The sequence below is a fragment of the Dryobates pubescens genome, chromosome 1, assembly GCF_014839835.1.
Source record: "Dryobates pubescens isolate bDryPub1 chromosome 1, bDryPub1.pri, whole genome shotgun sequence".
In the NCBI taxonomy this organism is placed as follows: domain Eukaryota; kingdom Metazoa; phylum Chordata; class Aves; order Piciformes; family Picidae; genus Dryobates; species Dryobates pubescens.
In genome coordinates, this window is record NC_071612.1 from 18,637,253 (window position 1) to 18,652,797 (window position 15,545).

At 48.9% G+C, this 15,545-nt stretch overlaps 1 protein-coding gene across 1 annotated transcript in view; it reads right to left on the reverse strand.

The window, feature by feature from the left end:
* Window positions 1-3,685: 3,685 nt before the first annotated feature.
* Window positions 3,686-15,545, reverse strand: part of WNK2 (WNK lysine deficient protein kinase 2) — a 125,933-nt gene continuing 114,073 nt past the window's right edge. The window contains exons 27-29 of the mRNA XM_054162111.1: window positions 14,191-14,235; window positions 12,330-12,583; window positions 3,686-4,050 (exon numbers count right to left, since the gene is read on the reverse strand). Of these exons, the coding sequence (XP_054018086.1) occupies window positions 3,700-4,050; window positions 12,330-12,583; window positions 14,191-14,235 (650 nt within the window). The 3' untranslated portion in view covers window positions 3,686-3,699. The remainder of the gene's footprint in view (window positions 4,051-12,329; window positions 12,584-14,190; window positions 14,236-15,545) is intronic.

The following is a 15,545-nucleotide window of genomic DNA, read 5'->3' on the forward strand; positions in this document are numbered from 1 at the left end:
GATTTCCTTCCACAAATAGCAGAGCCTGGGACTTCATTGAGGAGCTCCTGCTCTTCACTGAGGAATCCTGCCCTTTGGCAAGAGCCAGCCCTCCTCCTGAACACAAATGTCCCTGCAGGAGCAGAGACTGCCACACTTGGCCCAATCCAACCTCTCTCTCACACTAAGTATTTCAGAGACAGGAAGTCATACAGCTGACTGCAAAAAAGAAGCCTCTAGGAGATAGGTTTGAAGTACAAGTTCAGTAGCAGGTGTGGAATGAAGACCAGAGTTAAACATGCAAAGAAACTGCAAGGGCCAATTTGACACCATTCTTGTGAATGAGATATGTCAGGAAGCCTGAGTCAGGGTTTGCAGAAGACTCTTAACCCCTTGAATGTCTCTCCCTGCTGTCTCCAGCTCCCTGCTCTGAGTCCCTGCAGCAGACAAGCAGTGCCAGCAGCAGCAGCTCTCCTGCCAGGCCAGCCCTGCTGCAGGCCAGCCCAGGATGCACTGGGCAAAGCAGATGTGCTGACGTATTTGCATACTCCTCACTTGGCAACGGGGGAGCCAGAGCAATGCCAGGTGGGCAAACTCAGGTTGGCATTTCCCAGCCACCACTCTGCGGTTTAAAGCAGTCTGCCAATATTTGCAGTCCAATATTTCCACAGGACTGGAGCTGGGGGATCTGCTCCCTGGAAGCTGGGCTCTGAAGCTGAGGATGTGTCCTGCCTTCAGACACGTCCTGCTGAGCAGCGCTGGGAGCCTCGGGACACGGCAGAGCTATGGGACACGGCTGCAGGCCTGGCAGCAGCGCGGCTTCGACCTGCTTGCTGCACATCACAGCAATGGTCAGAGCCAGGAGGAGCTCAGCTCAGCTCTGGGGCAGCTCAGCTCAGCTCTGGGGCTGCAGGGCAATGTCTTTTTTGGGTACAGATCCCCACAGACCCTGCTGCTGTGTGTGTGGCACAGACCCTTCGGGTCCTTCTCATCCCTCTGCTCAAGCAGTTGCCGCGTGTATTTAATCTCATGGCATCTGACTAATTGCCACCAAGGGCCAAAGCAGCCTTTGACATGAGTGGCATAATCAAGGGCACCAAAAGGTAGCTTGAAGTTAATAATGGAAAGAATTGCAGCCAAGAGGGCTATCACCAAATGAAAGCCATCAATCCAACATGCAGACATCAAACTGAGCCATCATTTGGCCCCAGTACCAGCTGGAGAGGCAATAGTCAGGCACAGAGCCAGGAGAAGTGTGGCCTGGCTGCCCCAGGCTGCCCACCCTGCCCAGTGCCAGCTCTGCCCAGCCACACAGCACTTGCAAGGTGGCAACAGGGCTGGCACCGAGCTGCAGCTCACCTCACAGACCTCCTGTGGATGCAGCACAGGCAGCAGAGCCACATGGGGCAGTGCACAGGAGGACAGAAGCCTCCTCCTGAACCTTCCTTCCTAACGTCTCCTGCAGCCTACACCAGCAACAGTGCTCACCGAGAGGCTGCTTGCATTGGAGCCCAGTTCTGTATCTGCTTGCTTGCATTTCAGTGATGCCAGGATCGAGTTAGGAGGCCTTCCCTAGCACACTGAGGGCAGGAGAGACATAGCCCACATGTGTCTTTCACCATCTACCAAGTTCTAGCATCCTCACATGTAGCACCAGCAGCACTGAAGATACCATCCACTGAGAGGAACCCACAGAATTTGCCATCAGGGACAGCAGAAAGGCTGCAGCAGGCGGCAAGGAAACCTGCAAGCTGGCACTACACAACCCGTGGAGCACAGCTGCTAAGAGGCAGGGGGTGTCTGTTATGGGCAGAGCCTGAGAACCAGTGGGGGCTGCTCCTTCTGCACAAGGCAAGGGACAAGAGTCCAAGGCAGAGTTAGCGGGCAGGGCGGGGAGCGCCCCGGCTCTGGGTTGCAGAAGAACACTGGGGGGTTCCACACAGTTTCCAAGCACAAAATGTTTATTTTTCTTCTTTTTCATCTATACAATTTCTCGGGGTTCTCGGTGCCACTGACTTTGTCAGTATACAGGGGATGGGCTATACAACAGGCAACAGCAACATAAACAGTACGGTTCAGTGCGAGCCGGAGGGGAACTGGTGTGAGAACATATCTTCCATGTTTGCTCATGAAGCATACAGACATGAATCTAAAAAACCCAAGCAAATCAAAGATACATGTTACAGAGAACAGAAATCTCTTACTACAGTAAGTATTTTGCCCAGGCAGAAGACTCTGCATAATTGTCTATAAAATTCAATTCTAACTGAATTGATGGAATAATATATTCAAAGGGTACAAACCAAATCATTTAAGACAGAGAGAATGCTCAAAGTACAATAGAACTATACAATTCACAGCTTGGCAGCACACCCCTGCCCGGCAGCGGGCAGTGTAAAACGCCACGGCAGGAGAGATCGGAGCCACGTGCCCTCGGATGCGCCCGCGCGCTTCACGGCCTCTCCCCCAGCGCTTCCCAGGGGAAGGAGACTTACCATCAGCACCCCAGTGTGAGCGGCTGTCTGGTGCTTTTAGACTGAGAGGTGCAGGTGGAGACTCTCCGCAGGGTAGAAGGGGCCAAAAGCAACTTTCCCCCCCGCCCCGGAGAGAGGTGTCTGTGCCACCTGGAGTGCAGACTCCGCTAAGAAATGAATCAACACAGTTCCAAAAAGAAGGGTTTCCAAACAAAAAAAGGGTGAGGCTCCAAACCTGAAGTATCAGATATGAAGAAGAATAGCTTCACTTTTTTTCCCTTTTTTCTGTTTCAGCATGAATACTGCTGGCAGGTCAGTGTCAAGTCACCATTCCTAACCTCAGCGGCCGCACCGAGTGCTGTCTTTAGGATGGCTCTCACAGTGACCTGGAGATGTGTTCTCCTCCAACCGAGAGCTCACTTACATTTCTTCACGTAGGAAACATGCACGAATTTGTAATTGAACTACACTATCAAAGCCCAGTAGGGGGAAGACAACAAAATCCAGTTTGCTGCTGGCCCAGAAGAAAACAGTTATTTGCCTGCCTGTTGGAGAAGTTGCCAAATACAACCGCTTCAGCCCAAAGGCTGGGGAAGAGAATGGATTGCACTGCCCAAAGCCATCACCTGCCCTTGCACACAGCATCACTCTGGAAAGGCTCCCGATTTAAAGCATGCATTCCACTGCTCCTTGTGGGAGCACAAGGGTGTGACCAGCATCCCACACAGACCTCACCTCACAAGCATTTTTTTTGCTTTAATAAAGGACATTCCACCTGTGCACTGAAACAGAAGTGTTTGCAGCAGAGTGAAAGCGATGCACGCCAGCTGGAAACCTCCCACATCTTTGCAAACAGAGCTCCCACTCCCGAGCAGACTGCAAATGAAACACACCTTCCAGACAGCGTTCCGTGTCTTTCCAGCTGGAACTGGACAGCTGAAGTTCAAGGCACTATACTCCTGCAGGGTTAGTACAATTTGCTAGCCATCAATTCAAGTACATCGGCCTCAAGGGTCGCGAGTGTAGAAGATCGGAACACAAGGAATAAAGTGTCGTCAGCAATGGAATACAAGCAGCTACCGCCGGAACGGACAGACCTCGTGTGAACCCTCTCACAGTGATCGCTGGATGCAGAGTATGGCTGTGCGCGCCAGCAGGCCGCCCCGACCCCCGCCCGCTCCGCCTGCGCACCGCGCGGCACCCGCAGCGGAGCGGCGGCTCCTGCGCGGCTCCCGCGCCGCCCCGGCTACGTCATGCGGAGGCGCGGTCCCGGCGGCTCGGCCCCGGGGCGCTGCAGCGGCACCGGGTACAGCTGCAGGCAGGTTTTGCCCAGCGGCGAGAACCGCCCGATGCTCGGGGCGCGGATCAGCCCCGGCGGCACGGCCGGCCCCGGCCACTGCACTCCGTACACGGCCATAGGGAAAACTCCTCCGTACGGACAGAGAGGCATCACGTAAGGTGTCACCGGGCCAGAGAGGGCAGGTCCCGGCACAGGCACCGGCAGGGGCGGCGAGGCTCCAGGAGCTAACGCAGCGGGCATGGGGCGAGACACCGGAAGGACGCCCCTTCCCCCCAGGCCCGTTCTTACTGAATTAACCTACAAAAAGAAGAATACAAAGAGCGTTGCCATTAAACTCCTCTCTCCCTGCCTGCCGCAGGCAGCACTAGCGTGTCTAGACACCCGTGCCAGGACACCCGTGCCGAGCCAGGGCCACGGCGACTGCTCCCCGCAGCAGCCCAGACTCCGCTGCCCCCAGCGACCCTGCCCCACGGCTGGGCACCTGCAAGCTGGAGGCAGCACAGGGCTGGCACAGCATCCTCGGAGCTTGTGGGCTGGGGATTGCTTTTGGCTCTTTGCTAGTTTGGGGTTTTTTTTCCCCCACCTTTTTTTCTCTTTTTAAGAAATCAAAAAGAAAAGGAAGTTAATAGGAAAGGTTGCTAGAAGGAGGAGGGGAAGGCTGCCTGAATATAATCTATTTAAGGAGGCAGGAAGCATCACTATGAGAACTGCCTGCCACAAAAAGCTATGAAAACCCAAAAGGAACCCAAGTATTTTTTTTTGTGCTCGGCTTTGTGCATGAAAATGACTAAACTCAATGCAGAATGAAGCCAAAGCTCATACTCTCACAGCCACTCTCAGAGCAGGCTTTCAAAAATTCCAGCACACATTTCTGACCACAGTTTTTCAGAGCTAAGGGCAGTGAAGAACAGAGAGAGCTTTGCCCTGGTGGTGAGACACCAGCCCCGCTGCTGGTTGAGACTGGGTGATGCAATCCAGCCAAGGACAGTGGGAACTGCTCCTGCCTCGGGGGCTGCTGGAACCACTTCCAGCTATTTTTCTCCAATTCTATTAATATCCACCCCAGTTATTCAGGTTCTGCATGTGAGGGCAGGGAAGGAGCTCTCCTTCCCGGATGTAGGCTGCAGTGCGCACAGCGCTATGGCAGCTCCCCGGAGCGCTCCCTGCTGCCTCTGCGGACAGCGCTCCTGTATGGGTTTCATTTCACAGGATTTGGAACTCCTTGCTGTGCCTCCCACTCGTGGCACAAGAAAAAAGGGTACTGCTCAAGTCTGGCAATCTCATCATTCAATACTCATTTCATGGTTCACAGTAACTTGATAGAATTGGTATGATGGTGAAATTTGGGAGGGAAAGAGGAGTATCTGGATGAGCCTGTGTGGAAGGTTTGTTAATGGGGTCTGATTTCAGCATCTCTTCTCAACTAGAGTAAGAAAGGCAATGCCACTCTATGAGTCACTGCTCTGGAGCATTAGCCAAAGCAAATGCTAGAACAATACAGAACTACCCCAATGTCCTCCTTGACTTCACTGTCCCTAGGTCTGACCTGGGTCAGATGGTGAGCACTGAACCAGGAGAAACAGCTGTGTTGGTGTCATGAATGTAACATTAGTGATGTATAAAAAATCTGTCACAATTAACAGCAGAAAGCAAAGAACAACAAAAAGGGGAACTGAGGACATATTGTTAAGACCTGAAGACCGCTGGCTGTTATTAGACCCTTGGTTAAACATCCTCAAAACGATGGTTTCCACCCAACTGCACAACTGTATGTGGATGACAAGGGATTAGCTGCCCCAAACAGAGAATTTCTTGTACAAGCAATAATTATTAGGCTTGAAAATGCCTAGTTTTAGTCCTTTCAAATAGAGATCTACTCCTACCCAGTTCATGCTTCCTGACTGCTTTGTTCGCAGCTAAATCCCTCAGTAAAGCAGCAGCTGTATTTGAGGGGAATAGAATTGCAACTGGGAATAGAATTGCACCATGCTCCAAACCCAACCACTACACCCTGCTTTAAGCCTGTGACAAGCACACGTTGATGACTTAAGCTGCTTCCTGTTCCTTTATGAGCTTTGAGGGGGCAGAACACACACTTTAAGATACAATAAGACATACAGCTCTTGTGTCTTTCCCTGGAGAGAAGTTTCTTGGTCAAAGCCATTTTTTAATCATCTTCTTTTCACAGAATAGTGGAGGTTGGAAGAGACCTCTGGAGATCATCCAGTCCAACCCTTCTTCTAAAGCAGGGCACCCATAGCAGCTTGCCCAGCATCACAATGTCCAGGTGGGTTTGGAACCTCTCTGGAGAAGTGTACAGAAGCGTTGGGCTTTTCCCTTCCTAGTTCAACCTTAGGCAAAGCACCACTAGTAATGAGGAACAAAACTTGGCCAGCTGTGGAGGGCATGACTTTGGTTTTAGCAGTACAACATTCATTTCCTTCTGGTTTGCTGTCTGTCTAGAGCCTAGTGAAGTCAGCTGCCCTGACCTTAATCAGGCTGATAAGGTAGAACCAGTCTCAAACTTAGTGGATTTAACAGCCACACTGGAGTGCTGACAGCTGCCATCAGCAGGTCAGAGGCTGCCTGCTGGAGATGCTGAACAGGGACTGCGTTTCTTTTTTTGGGGGGGGGAGGGGAGACTGGATTGACATCCTAAACTGTATTCTATATGTTATGGGAAGGAAGTTCAATCTCGCCCCTCCCTCTTTCCCTCTCTCATGTAGCCTCCTCTGTAGAAGCAATCAATACACTCACTGAAACACTACCTATGGTGGCTTCTGCCTGCTGCTTTCCTACTTCCACTTCCCACCTCATCTCCTGCACTTGCCAAACTCTCCCTGCATTAACAAACTTCTGCCCTGAGGGCTTGTACAGGTCCCTGTTGGGTAAGATCCATCTCTCACTTAGTCCTCCCCAAGTTTCTGACTTCTACTGCAAGCCTTTCCCTGGCTGCTATTGATTTCTGTTGCCCCCAGTGATCACACCTACTGCTCTGGAGAAGAAGATTGATACCTACAGAAAGAAGAATGTACACAGACCCAGCTGTGCAAATGAAGCAAAGCCCCTGGGTAAAGGCTGTGGCAGCGCAGGAAGAACCTATCTGGTTTTGGACTTGGTTTCATTCTCTGCTTTGTTCTTGTGCTTTACCCAGCAATATTCATAGCTACAATCCAGTGACAGTACATAGCTAAGGGTTGCGTTTGACTTCTAAGCGTCACAAACGTTTTTACACCAGAACAGATAAACCCAGGGCACCCTCCTGTGAGAGCTGAGAGCCATCGAGCCACTCTGAAAAGGCAGCACTTAAGAGTCCTTTCCTTCCAGCTCCCTTACAAGCATTACTGCTTTACTTCTGTATGATCCAGCTACCGCTGAAACAAAGCTAAATCACAGGACAGGGCTAGAGCTGGCTGCCAAAGTGAGCATGGGGAGGATGCTAATTCATCCTTTTTACCACCTTTTCCCAGTCTCCTAAAAAGCAAAAATTATTAGGTGCTACCAAAGATTTGTTTCACAGAATCACAGAAACAGTCAGGTTGGAAGAGACCCTCAGGATCACCAAGTCCCACCACTGACCCTACTCTACAAGGGTCACCCGTAAGCCCCAGGCACCACATCCAAACCACCTTTAAACACAGCCAGGGGTGGGGACTCCACCACCTCCCTGGGCAGTCTGTGCCAGTGCCTGACCACTCTTGCTAGGAAAAATGTTTCCTACTGTCCAGTCTCACCCTGCCCTGCTGCAGCTTGAGGCCATTCCCTCTTGTTCTAACACTAATGACCTGGGAGAAGAGACCAGCACCAACCTCTCCACAACCTCCTTTCAGGGAGCTGTAGACAGCCATTAGTTCTCCCCTCAGCCTGCTCTGTTTCACACTAATCATTCCCAGCTCCTTCAGTCACTCCTCACCAGATTTATTCTCCAGGCCCCTCACAGCTTCCTTGCCCTCGCTCCAGCACCTTCACATCTCTCTTGGATTGAGGAGCCCAGAGCTCAGTACAAGTTTGTGCTCTTCCAAGTTCCTGAGAGGCTGTTGTGGCATTCAGACCGAGGAGGCAGTGCTGAACAGCCTCAAGCACAAATCCAGCCCATTTCTTTAATTATTCTCCCAACCCCATAGGGATGGAAGGCACAGCACAAGGTGCTACCAGCCCTTCTGCTCCCATCCCTCACCAGTGGCTGTTCCTGGGCAGCCAGCTCAGCAGAGTCAAGATGCCCTGAATGCAAACAGCCATGCAGCTCTCTCTGCTGGTGTCACCAGCTGACACAGAAACCACCTCACCAGGGACGCAGGAGGCATTTCCAGCTTTCCTGAGGCAATAGTTTTTTTCTGTCAAGCCCTTGAGGTAGCAGTATGAAGAACAGAAAACATTTTTGGTAAGCCCTTTATTCCCAGGCACCTTCAAACAATGCCTTTAAGTACACAACATTCAGCACTTTGCACACAAGGCAGCTCGGGTTGCGGGGTGGATTCCTCGGCTGGGAATAGCCACGGTTACCTGTATAGAAGGGTTAGTTTGCCATCAGATGAGCACAAGAAACAGCTCTTATCAGGAAGTTTGACTTCAGTTTCATTTCATTTCAGCTGGTGTCTGAACCTAAGCTGGAAAATCTTCCGTGATCAGAATGGCTCAGGTTGGAAGGGACCTCAGACATCATCTACTGCAACCCCCTGCCATGGGCAGGGACACCTCCCATGTCTTGGTAGCCCAAGACATCAACCAATCTGCCCTTGAACACCTACAGGCAGGAGGCAGCCACAGCCTCCCTGGGCAGCCTGTTCCAGAGTCTCACCACCCTCCTACTGAAGAACCTCTTCCTCAGCTCCAGGCTAACCCTGCTCTGCCTCAGGTTCTAAACCATTGACCCTTGTCCAGTATCCAGACACCCTCATGAAAACTCCCTGGAGTCCCCCTGGACTCTCAGGCTGCGCCAGGGGAGGTTTAGGCTGGATGTGAGGAAGAAGTTCTATACAGAGAGAGTGATTGCCCATTGGAATGGGCTGCCCAGGGAGGTGATTGAACACCATCATTGGAGGTGTTCAGGAGGAGACTTGATGGGGTGCTTGGTGCCATGGGTTAGTTGTTTAGGTGGTGTTGGATTGGTTGAGGGGTTGGACGCGATGATCTTGAAGGTCTCTTCCAACCTGGTCTATTCTATTCTCTAGGCTGAACAGTTCTTCCTAACACCTCCTATCTCCAGATAGGTGATAAGCATCTACCTGTATTGCCATGTTTAAACCCAGTGTTTGAAAAGGGTCATGTCAGGGCTCCTGTGCCATTACTGGACACCTGAAGGGATCTAATCTTCTAATACAGATAACCAGGATTTGCAGCCACCTGACAGACCACTTCCACAGAAACAAAGCAGAATGTAAAGGCTTCCTTTCCATCCCAATTATTTTCTTGTTTTCTAGACTTCTGCTGATAAAGAGGATGAAAATAAACCCACTAACTCTTATCAAACACACCACCAACTTCTTATCTGAGCTGACTTCCAACCTTCAAGAGTAGCCCTCACTTAGCTGAAAAAGGCACCGACAGCAGCCAGCAATTTGCTGATGGTGGTAGAAGCATCTCAAGAAAAAAAACCAACAGGAAAGCCAGTCCTCTGTTTCCAGGGTGAAAAGGAAGACTTGAAGCCAGCAACACAACCACCCTGCAAACCCTAATACCAGTGGGTGGACAGCAACAGAAAACAACACATTAAAACAAACAAAAAATAATATGTATATAAAAATAGCTCCCCCACCCTACCCAGTAAGGATCTGTTGCAGTTTTCCTGTGGCCAAACACAGAGTAGGAAGAGGGCATTTGGGTTGATGCTGCCTTTGTCATACCTTCTGTGAGAGGAGCCCTAGGCTTCTACTCTAGGAGGATACTCATTGCCTCTGCATCCTCCATGCCATCTACAGGAGCTCTGTGTGGTGCTCATCCCAACAGAGCACCATGGCACAACTCACATCACTCCTCCTCCTGTTTGCAAACCCTTCAAGGCAACATCTTTCTGCCCCGTAGCCTCCAGAGACGATTCAGAGGTGACGGAACAAATACTGCCTGCCTCCCTCCTGCCCTCATTGCCAACCACTGGACAGGGCCAACAACAGCTTCTCCTCAGTCTGCAGGTAGGAGACAACCTGCCCTAACAGCTTCCTGCTGGCTTGTTCCAGGCAAAACAAAAAAGGCAAACTCAGCCCCTTTCCAACGTATCTAGTCTTTCTTTCCAACAGAAACCCTTATTAGAACCCTCTCTGATGGGCTGCAAGGCTGTTTGGTGCTCCCAACTCCCCTCTTGCAAAAGCATTCTTGGCTTGGGTGAGGAAGCTGCTGGTGAGCTGGTGTTAGCAGATGGGCTGGAGCAGTGCAGCTCCAGCTTTACTGTGCTCCCTGGGAGAAAGCTATTTTTGCCATCACTTATGTCATTTCCTGAGTTGTTTTTGTCTTTTCAATCCCATTCTCAAAGGTGATTCAGTGCAGACAGAACATCTCCTCGTGTAGCTCATCACTTCAGGCACTGATGCTATGGCTCACCTGTCTAGCTGCTCTGACTAAGGCTCCTTTCACACAATTTCCTTCCTCCTCTTTTGAGCCTTTCTCCCTACATCGTGAAGCCCTCTCTCTACTGAACTTCAATTTCCCCCTTAGGGTGAACTTCAAAAGGTACAAACAGCAGAGTGATGCTCAACTCCCAAAACAAACCTTGTAAAAGTCTTTTATGTCATGCCCATCACTCTGTTTTCTACCACCTGCAGCAAGCTGTGCCGTATTGGAGGCCAAAATCTCTCAGCAGTAACCACATAAGGAATATTTGCCATGTACCTTTGAGTCTCTTCTGCAGCCTCCATGCCCCTATGAGAACTTTACGAACAGAACCCCCTGGGGCAAGCTGGTGTTGGGCTTGCAAGGTCTCTGCACAACTGCCACCCTTCCAAGCAATGAGAACTGATGTGAAATGAAGAGCAGGGAACCCCAGCCTCTCTGGGATCTCCAAGAAGGCTTCCATCAGTGTTGTTAGTTCCCTGGAACAACTACCACATTTGAGGAAGAAAGAAAGAAACCCTCTCAAATCAATGTATTGAGACGGGGACCTTCCAGTGTCTCTCACAGCAGTACTCTGCCTTCTCCACAGGCTTTGGATCAGAGACTCCAAACTGCAGAAGGTAAAAGTAACCCTAAACTGATGTTAACTGGTGACTTTAAATACACAAAATAACCACTTTATTGTCCAGAGTTAGAGGTGGGCAAAATATCCCCACCAAATGCCTCAAACTGCTGCAGGAGTCTTGGGAGAAGGACACCGAGCTGCAAAATGCACACCAGAAGTGGCTTAAGAGAACAAAGTCTCTGCCCTCGCCATCACTTTCCAGAGATCTTCACTATGTTTACTGGCATCTCCTTTGACTTATCTTATGAGAGCCAATAGGGTCTCAAGTAGAAGAGATCAGTACTGGTTAAACCATCCCTGTGTAGAAGGTTTATTTACTCTGTTTTCTTCTTCATTCATGGCAACTAAGAATTGGCATCAAATCGCTTAAGAAACTTGCACAAATGCTTTTCCCTGTGAAGTCCCCACTGACTCCAAAAGCAACAGGTACCAAGACAGAGGTGTTAGCACAGTTCCTGCTCTGGCAGGTCTCACCTCACAAGTACCTCACAAGAGCTACCACTGCTGCATACAAGTTGGTTTTTAACTTCCACATGCCATAAGGGCAAAGGCTCACTACCCAGATCCAGGGATCTTGGTTTTAAGAGATTACAAAAAAAGTCTCTGACTGGGTTTGTTTTCACTCTTTGTTTGCCTTTAAAATTAATTTACTTTCCTCTACTTTGGCTCAAATTCCAAAAAAACCGAATCCAGCAAAACTTACTAGTCAAAGCATCACCCAACTGTGAGGAGGAGGAAGTCTGAAAACCCAGAGCATCACTCAGCCGTGAATACAAACACGGGACACAGACACGAGTGCTTATCACAACGTTTTTCTCCTGCTGCTGAAAACAAGAGGGGATGAATGGGGAGAGCTTCCCATTCCATTCAGTTGTAATTTACTTCCCCCAGCATTTCTGAAGGTGGTCTTTTCCCAAGCGTCCAAGATGCCCGGTCCCACCAGCAAGGGTCACAAACAGACCCAGCTGTCACCCTGTCTCAGCACAGCACTCGCTCTGCTTCCACTACAACAAAGGCTCCCTACCACCAATCCTCCAGCCCAGCCTCTGTCCTGCCTAAGGAAGTTTAAGCATCAAAAAGAAGAAAACTTTAGGAACAGTTTAAACATGAGCAACATATGGTTAAGGGTATGAGTATTGCTGTAGAGTGCTGTTCACAAGCAGTTTGCCATTAAAAAATATATATTTTTATCTCTATGTTGCAGCCCACATATCCCTTAAGGTTATTCCAAAAAGACAATTTAAAAAAGAAACAAAAGAATAATAATAATCATCATCATCTGGTTTGGTAGTTAATGAAAAGAGACAGACATTTCTAGGAAGCAGTTATCTGAAGTAATCTTAGTCTATGTCCTTCTGCAAAGGCTTTCAGACACATAGCAAAAGGTTCTTCAAGGAGTGCCACTTACTCCACATGTCTCATTCTGGGTTTGCATGGGGTTAGCTTTGGGCTCCATGTCTTGCCTTTTTTGGTTCTGCTTCAGTTGGTTTAAGGAAGGCTTTGTCTGTGCAGCTCCAACAGTTTTGCTTGTCCACTGGTCAACCAGCTTGTGAAGGTCGTCTGTGAAGGTCCCTTTCTTGTTGTTACTGTTGTTGGCCTGAACCTGCAGGGCTGACTGCGGGAGGGGCTCAGGACACGTTACAAGACTGTTTGTGGAGGATCCTGGAAAATCACACACAGAGAAAGTTGACGATGGCATCTCTGCCTCACCACCCTGCTGCTCAAACAGCTTCTCACCTACTGCAATTCAAGCGGTGCCTTTCAGGCTCCTAACCCACCCCCTTCTCTCTACAGAACACTTTGCTTAAAGAAATGGTCTGAAGTGCGAGGCGAGGTGCTGGCATCCTCTGTCCCATCCTGTCAGCTCAGCCTGCAGCTGCTCTCCAGGGAAATGAATGCTCCCAGAGAAGAGCCAAATGCAGCCCCAGCTAGGCTGGCACCCCAGGGCTTACGGAGCCCCTTCAGAGGAGCCTGCCTGCAGAGAGTGGGAGGCAGGATGCATTGCTTGCTTGAACTGCAGGCATTTAAAAAAGGAATTCACCATTGATTTCACTTGCATAGGTTTACTGTCCTCCTAGAAAAACAATCGTCCTACAGGGCAGAAGGAAGGCTGCCTACTAAGCCTCAGAGCTCACCATCTCTCTCGGTGATGGATGATGGGAGCAGAATTTACCCTCCCATCTGCATTTCATTTGTTTAACTATTTTTGATTAAACCCCCCCATCATGACCATGAATGTACAGAAGAAAGAGGGGAAAGGAGGACACAAGTGGGTAGGTCAGTTTTGGAGACAAAGATAAAGATACAGAACTTTTGGTATAGATAAAAGCAGACAGGAAGAGTATGGACAGAGATTTACTTTTATGTATTCACTTATTTCTAGAAGAACTGGGGGGAGGAGGGGAAATCTGTCCTTTTATGTACTGCAAGTTTTTAGGTAACTACAAGTCTGACACAGCAAGACCAGCTGGGAACAGCAGCTGAAGGTGCCTGAATTTGACCTCAGCAGAAAAGAGAAAGTTAACTTTTCAGCTAAGTCATTTGATATAGCTAAAGATTTGAAATGAAGACCATCTCTCCAAGCAAAAGGTTCATACAGCTGCAGTAAAATTAGGAGATGAGTAAACATGAGCATTCAGTCTTCTGCTTTTTCTGTTAATCAGTTACCAGTCAAGGAAACCAAGTCACCTAATTAGTCCTATTGTTCTATAAAACACATGAATAACCTTTAAATGATCATGCATTCACCCTGCAACGTAACTTCTCAGTGGATAATGCTCAACTCCTTTTCTCTTGCTCGGGGGGGAAAGGGACCAGTGAGAAAACAACAGATCAGCATTTTGACAGGAAAGCTCTTCAATTAGTGTTTACTGTTTCATGCAGCTCAAGGGGAAGGAGATCGTTTTAAGCTCTAAACCCCTCCAGCAGTGAACTGCAGTCATCTAAAGGTGTGTATTTCAGAAAGACAAAACACTGGACCCAGTTTCCTGGCCGCATGCGTGCAGAGTCTCACACAGACAGAACACCACCACTGGCTTGAGGCATGCGTGGTTCCCAAGACATCACAGCACATGCACTAGCGTCAGAGTACCACCAGTTACACGCTCTAGTTTCATACCAGTAGGAGTGCATCAGCTCTACTTAATCAAACAGCTAGCTTTCAGTAAAAAAAAACCAAACATATAAAAACCATAAAATAAGCAAAAAAAATAAAACCAGACATCCCATGCTATGAAGAAAATACTGAGAAACAAAAATGGGATAGTTACTACTACTGTGATCTTTGCCTAGACATAGTCGTTTCAAGGTGGACCCTACAAGGTAAAACAATACAAGACACACAGAATTAGGTAAGACTGAACACGACAGACCTGACGGACAAGCTTCTGCACTTTTAAGCAATCAGAAATTAGTTATTATGCAAGAAAGGACAGACAAAGTCAGCAGTTCAGGTGAGTAAAGGAAGTCTAAATCACTGGACAGCTCAAACCTTTCTTAATGTGCAGCCATTCAGAAGCTTTGAGAAGTACAATAGCATGCCAAAAGCAAGGCCCCGGCACTTAAAGATGCGTTTGTTTGGGGTTGGTTTTTTTTTTTTTGGGGGGGTGGGGAAGTTTTGGCGGGTTTGGTTTAATTATTGGCTTTGGTTGGTTGGTTGGTCTTTTGTTGTTTCAGGTTTTGGGGTTTTTGTTTTGTTTCCCAAATTCCTTGGCTTCCTCACAGGTGGTTTTGATTCCTACTCTATTGATGCAGGAAGCGATGTCAATTCAGTTTGTGACAGGAGGCCAAAAATGCTTTCCTTTCAGGAACAGGTCAAGCTAGTCTGGCTGCAAAGACAAACTGTGAAACAACCCTCCACGTCCTGTTTTACCAGTCCAAAAAGATACATTGTTCTGCAGGTCTGAGGCCAATCATTTCCAAATACGTTCTCAGCAGGATTTGTGTCTAAATGTGAGGTTCTGAACTTCAATTGGCAGGAACTGTGAACGAGTTCCCCTTATGCCTTGTCCAAGTGCAGAGAAACAATCCAGCAGAGCAGCTGAGCTTTCATTTAAGCCAAGCAGGTGTTTTTCCCAGCATTCTCCCACTCCATCCTCCACGCTGACTACACACATTCTGTCGGATAGATCATTAGTGCCAGGAGCGTACCCAGACCCCTGCTCAACTCTGAGATCTTGCCAGACCCAGGCACCATTTCTGTTGAGAGTGCCAAGCTTCCTGAAAGGTATTTTGGACTTGGTAAGAAGAGTATCATTATGGTATGGGAGGAGATGAGTATCTGGCATGGGGCATGGCAAGTTTATTGTGAAGAAGCACTTGAAACATGAGCAAAGTCGGTGTGGGGCAACAAGCAAGATACAGGATGGATGAGCTTTCTCTCTACAGCAAACCAGCTTGGACAGTTTATGTTACTGTGCCAGAAATGCAGCTTTAAACTCAGAGATTGCAGGTCTGGGTTGACAGAGGCTCTGAATGAGTCTTCAAAGGAGAAAGGAAAGACATCAGTCAGAGACTGAGGAAGAGAGAGTAAAGAAAAGAGGAAGGGGGGGAAAAAAAAGGGAGAAGAAATGTTTGTGCTTTGATATGGGTGGCATGAGGAGGGACAGAAGGATTTGCTTTGAAA